The 6,525-nt window shown below is 42.1% G+C and overlaps 1 protein-coding gene across 1 annotated transcript in view; it reads right to left on the reverse strand.

Moving 5' to 3' along the window:
* Window positions 1-6,496, reverse strand: part of LOC138982106 (sperm-associated antigen 1-like) — a 39,787-nt gene extending 33,291 nt beyond the window's left edge. Inside the window, exons 1-4 of the mRNA XM_070355329.1 lie at window positions 6,401-6,496; window positions 2,710-2,841; window positions 2,109-2,183; window positions 753-837 (exon numbers count right to left, since the gene is read on the reverse strand). Coding sequence (XP_070211430.1) covers window positions 753-837; window positions 2,109-2,183; window positions 2,710-2,837 — 288 coding nt within the window. The 5' untranslated portion in view covers window positions 2,838-2,841; window positions 6,401-6,496. The remainder of the gene's footprint in view (window positions 1-752; window positions 838-2,108; window positions 2,184-2,709; window positions 2,842-6,400) is intronic.
* Between the last annotated feature and the right edge of the window lie 29 nt (window positions 6,497-6,525).

Raw genomic sequence — 6,525 nt, forward strand, 5'->3', positions numbered from 1 at the left:
GACTTGAAGTGTAATTTCTTCTGTCCCTTTTCTGGGATCAGTTTTCGTTTAGGCGGCATGTTTGTTATTTTCGGGGAAAGCGCGAAGGGAGGCAACTCTCAACTGGCTTCGAGCATTCCGAGTTGTCAGCATTGGAAACTCTTTGGTACTAGAGGCACAAAGTGTCTAATTTCGTCTGCTACACATCGCTTCGCAATACATCGATAAATTAGCATTCAATTTCAAACTACTGTAAATTGAGAAGTACTGACGATGTCCGGATCAAATGATAGAATAATCGGACATTGACCACTTTGTGACAAAAACAATAGGACATTTGTCCTCCTGCATGAAAAATGTATAGGACATTTGAAAAAAAATATCCTCATATGTCCGATGTGGATCTGAGGCCCTGCCTGTGATCCTTTGCTAAGGATCAAGGCTGCTGTTTACCGTGGGAATGTGAAGAATGCTGTGTAAAAGGTACTATTGTCCATTCAGTTTTAATAAAAAAAAGACATTTTGCACATCTTTAACTTTGCTAGACCTGAATAAGATTTGTTAGAGTCTGTGTATTCTACAAACTCCAGAATGTTACTGAATAAAGTCTGAGTTCTCAAAATGTAACTAATGACAGCAGTAATCATTAACGCTCGATCCTTTTTGCTCCCAGCCAGACAGACTAGAGTTCGCATCCTGCCCCCCCCCCCCCTTATTTTTAATCAAGTACTTTCACATTTTCACCCCATAAAATCCAGAAAATTGCAATTCACCTCCATATCATGGCTGAGATTCTCCCTCTCTGTCTTGTCAAGGTCTTCAAGTCGCGTGGGTGGGTTATCCTTCCTCAGTACACGGCTACACGAAAAAAACCATGAAATTAAAAAATAGACAAATCATTTTGAAGAATATAGAGTAAAGCATGCAGATTAGAGTATCATTACCATCCACAATGCTATCTCCTCCTATTTGTCTAATTTTCTCATCGCAGACATGAGCAAGATCGGTCGCCCACTCGCCACAGGCCACCAGAAATGAGTGTGGGCGAAGAGAAAGTCTTACAATGATCGCCCACTTGGCGAGTGTAAATTTTGGGTCTGTGGTATTATCATTTTCCGAGCGACGATTGTCTGTTGTGAAGCACGTTGTCATCTACGATTGCTAAAATTAGATGTGATCGGAGCTCCAGTTTGACCTGATCGGGAAATTCTCTTTAGTGACCATGAACCAATCAGAATGACTGTATGATTTCAGGGTTATCAGGACTTTTCGTTGACGCGATTTTAACCAATCAGAATTGTTGACGCAGCACGTGTGTCTCAGAAGCCTAGGCAGATCTGAAGCTGTAAACATGTAGAAATACTTGGACAACTGCCAGCCTCCTCCCCCCCCCCCCCCCCCCCCCCCCCCCCCCCCCCCCCCCCCCCAAAAAAAAGCCACACGAGAGGGAACGGAGTCCGAGAGATTAAAAAAGTATGACTCCGGACAGAGGAAGCGTTCCTTCTAGGCAAACTATACAAAATCTGACTGGTGAGCAGAGAGACTCAGTCAGACTGGCTAAACTATGATCGGGTAAAAAACGTCATGTTGTGTACTGCTTGCAAAAAGCATGCCGCTTCTGAGAAGGAGAGAAAGGGGCCATTCGTTGTTGGTACGGACAAATTTAAGCTAGAAAACATACGTGCACTCGAAACATCAAAGTCTCAGTCTCACCAACAAAACACCAAAAAATGGGTAAACTCAAACAAAAAGGGCGAAGACACCGAGGGGGGGGACACGATGCGATCGGTACAGGCGATTGAATGGATGGAATCGTTTTGTTTTTTGGAAACTCATTTTTGTGGGCGAGTGAATTTGTTTGTGGGCTAGCCAATTTTGAATTTCACTAGCCCACAAGGCGAGTGAAAATTCTGGAACTTGCTCATGCCTGCATTGCCAGTTCCATTCCATTATACTGTAAGTCATTGCCAAAAATCCCCCTTTCAGCAACATAGTCAGTGTTCTTATGACTCTGGACAATAACTTTACAGTCTTATTGCAGTACATTTTCCAAACATGAAGTATACAGTTCAAAGGAAGCTTACACAGTAAACAAACAAGTTTTCATTTACACAAAAGTCCAATTTTACCTCTTTGGATTCAGACTTTCCAGTCGTCCCTCCGTTTCCCGCTCAAGGTCCGGGAAGCAGCCTTCATCTCCAGACCTGTGTTTACAAACAGCACATATTTAATTTAATTTCTGATTCATCACTTATGATCCCATTGCTGGGGAATTTGACATGCTAGCACTGTTCCTCGTTTAGCTAGTGTACCGAAAATAACCTTATAGCTTACCTGCATTACACATGACGGAGGATAGCTTTCAGACCTTAAAAGATAAACATATAAAGTACTTTTAATAAACACAGCTAGCATATAAAAAGCAACTCTTTACGAAAAAAAACCCCAAGATTTAAAATAAATGTTGGTTCAAATCATGAGACAAGAAGTCAGCAAAAAATGGATCTACAAACCATATTTAAAATTAAAGAACTACAGAAGTGGCAATTGGCATCAGATCAAGGTTTCATAACATCCAACACAAAAGCTATTCCTAAACCACAGTATGTCAAAACGTAGAAAGTGCGTCTCCTGCAGTTGATACGCAGAATTTGGTGACTGCGAGATGCATTCGCTGCACATATTTTTGCTAGCTGTGACAGAGCTATGACTCAATGACTGTGAACATACCTTAGGATCCGAAGAATTTTCTCCAGCTCCTTGACATCGTTGCATTCCCTTACGTAGCCATAGTCCAGGTGAGTCAGTGGAATATCATAGCGCTTTGTGTTTTCTGCCTTGAAGAAGTCCTGTGTCATCGTGCTTCAAAGACAACAGTGACAAAGTTACATGGAGGAGGCATGCTAAAACTGTATGAGCTGCGAGGCAGTTGGGGATTTAATCTAAATACAGTAATGCAGGTCCCCAGACTACAAGCACTCAAGGGCTGGCATGTGCATGCATGCTTCCAAAAATAAAGGAAGTGCATTTCTAATGCCTGTGTCAGTGTGTGCACACCCTCTCATACACTGAATGGATCTCTAAACAATCACTCTTCTTTTAGCATGTGATATGCCACTTCCACAGGGCTCATTCTGGAGTCTGCAGTTGACATTTTGTACCAACAAGTGTGGGAAAGTCTGTTGCAGGAATGCCAGACGGTTACAGGTGGAAGCAGTTTTAATATGCTATTTTCGAAAATACCTCTGTCAGGATTTTTAGCGGTCTGGAAGAGTGAGAGCCCCTTTACCTCGGACAAGCTTTATTTTCACAACATCCGGAGCATGTTCCGAACTTCCACGCTACCAAATGGCTTTATATGCTGCAATCGGGACAAACAACTAACTCTGATGAGTATATTATGCAGCGCGAGCACATTATGATACCCCTTTCTTTAAAAAATCAATGTTAATGAGCTCTTCGCGGAGTTCACAATTTGTTGCGGAAATAATCGCTGGCATGTAGACAACGTTTTTCGATGGAGGTCACGTTGATTTGGTTTGAGGTCACGTGAGTTTAAGAAAACACACATGTATGCTTAGTTTACACTCAGTCTTGTTATCAGCAAGCCATCGGTGAAGATTTGTGGCTCCGATGATTATATTTTCTAACAAGAAGGGCAAAGCCCATACGACTCACATGCTTGACCTGAACCTAGCAATGACATCATACACTAAGAACTGCTTTACACATTTTTCCTACCAAAATACATGTGACCTTGACCCAAGGTCAAGGTCATCCAAGGTCATGCAACACAAAGCTGTTAATTCAAGACATAGGAAGTACAATGGTGCTTATTGGCTCTTTCTACCATGAGATATGGTCACTTTTAGTGGTTCACTACCTTATTTTGGTCACATTTCATAAGGGTCAAATTGACCTTGACCTTGATCATATGTGACCAAATGTGTCTCATGATGAAAGCATAACATGTGCCCCACATAATTTTTAAGTTTGAAACAGTTATCTTCCATAGTTCAGGGTCAAGGTCACTTCAAAATATGTATACAATCCAACTTTGAAGAGCTCCTGTGACCTTGACCTTGAAGCAAGGTAAACCAAACTGGTATCAAAAGATGGGGCTTACTTTGCCCTATATATCATATATAGGTGAGGTATTCAATCTCAAAAACTTCAGAGAAAATGTGAAAAATGTGAAAAATAGCTGTTTTTTAGGCAACATTTATGGCCCCTGCGACCTTGACCTTGAAGCAAGGTCAAGATGCTATGTATGTTTTTTGGGGCCTTGTCATCATACACCATCTTGCCAAATTTGGTACTGATAGACTGAATAGTGTCCAAGAAATATCCAACGTTAAAGTTTTCCGGACGGACGTCCGGACGGACGGACGACTCGGGTGAGTACATAGACTCACTTTTGCTTCGCATGTGAGTCAAAAATGGTATATTTAGTGCGCACTGCAAAGCATACACATCATACATAGTTAGTTGTTCGTTTTGATCGAAGCGTAAAGCCGATCCTAAGCGTGGAACATGCTCCCTGCGTTGTGAAAAGCTTGTCCAAGTTAAACTTAAAGGGGCTCTAACTCTTCCAGACCGCTGAAAATCCTGACAGTTAATGAGTTATTTCCGGAAAATATCTATTCAACCACATCAGCATATTAATTATTAGTTATTGCACAAGCTGTAGGTGGTTTAGCAGTTTTTATGATGACAGGTCAATTGTCCAAAAATGACAAATGCCCCAGAACCAAAAAAACCCGCAGTGGCTGCACTTACGCTGCCCGTAACTTTTCCCTTCTTTGCTTTGATTACGCCACAAAGCATTTCCCCACCAGGGCCGCGCTCTACTTCCGGTTTGATCCGGTTTGGGCGGCCATTTTAAAGCGTGGGTCGAGTGAGGACAGACATGTTCAACAGTTCATTAGTAGTGGTTGTGCGTTTCTACCCGTATGCAGGCCGGTTTACTTTAGTCATGGATAGCGGACTTCACAGCGAAGCAGTTTTGACAGTAGGAAGTACGTTTGAGTCCTTCGACAGGTTGTAAAAAGTTATCTCGGACTTTGAAACGAACGCGTTCGTCCAGCTCTACATTCGGTCGTCGCGAACCCTGCAGGTGCAGCGCAAACGAGCCCCCCAAAAAACTTTCAACGAAGCATTGCAGTTTGGCGAGTTGGACTATGCCTGCATCAATGGAGGATGAAACCATCTGATGCAAACAACAAACAACCACTACATTTTCCCTCCAATTAACCTGTACGAATAGTACACATACGAGAAAAATATAACCCATAGTACATTCAGTACAGTACATCCTAGTACACACCATGGAGGAAATTCCACCACAAATCATACACAAATGATTCCTTGTTTGGAGAAACAAAATAACGGGATGGGTTGAACAAATAACTACTTCACTCCCCACATTCACCTGTACCATTAGTACAGATAAGAATACGGAATAAACCAGCTAAAGGAACAGTGAAATCTATAATCTCTGAGAGGATATCTGGAAAATCAACCACCAGTACATACAAGTATGTCCTAACAAGGAACATGAATAATAGTGAGCGTGTTACGACAGTAAAATGGCGTCATGTCGTAACTAGAGAATGTCCGGGTAGGATCACGCCGCGCCGTAATCAAAGTCTGGCCGAGTGACTCTACGACTCGTGGAAAAGGTGTAACCGAAGCCTGCAGTGAGCAGGTTACGACAGTAAAATGATGTCATGCCGTAACTATAGAATTTCTGAGTCGAATTACGACTTGAAAAAGGCGTAACAGTAGCCCCTACAAAAAAAACCCACGTATTTGGGAAGCATTATCATCAACCTTTCTGTTTGTTGAAATTAAAAGACAATAATGAATAAAGCAGTATTTGGATACCAGTCAGAGATGAAAAAGAAATAAACCACATACAGAGAGAGAGAGGGAGAGAGAGAGAGAGAGAGAGAGAGAGAGAGAGAGAGAGAGAGAGAGAGAGAGAGAGAGAGAGAGAGAGAGAGAGAGAGAGAGAGAGAGAATTGAATTGAATTGAATTGAAATTTATTTTACGAGGGTGACAGAACATGCTTCTTTTCATCCGTTACAGAGCAGAGAGAGAGAGAGAGAGAGAGAGAGAGAGAGAGAGAGAGAGAGAGAGAGAGAGAGAGAGAGAGAGAGAGAGAGAGAGAGAGAGCAAAACACGAATCCTTGAATCCAGAGAGAGAGATATATAGAGAGAGAGAGCAAAACACGAATCCTTAAATCCATGCTATGGAATCGTTTACTTTCAGACTGCCAGAAACTTGAAAGTTCTTCAAAGAGCGTGTGGGTGCAAACTTTAGTCTCCCAAGTTCAAGTCTAAATTCAAGAATTTGTTACTTGACATATCTCAATTTGACTAAGCTTACCGACTTCTGATATTGGAAATGAAACCAACCTATATTTCGGCCGCAGTCCCTTTCCGTTGATCACAGCAATCCGATTTTGCACAGACAAGTTCGGTTTCCAAGCCACAGGAAGCTTTCGATACGAAACCGAGGCTGCGTAGGATAGATCTCGCAA

The sequence above is a fragment of the Littorina saxatilis genome, linkage group LG12, assembly GCF_037325665.1.
Source record: "Littorina saxatilis isolate snail1 linkage group LG12, US_GU_Lsax_2.0, whole genome shotgun sequence".
Lineage (NCBI taxonomy): Eukaryota > Metazoa > Mollusca > Gastropoda > Littorinimorpha > Littorinidae > Littorina > Littorina saxatilis.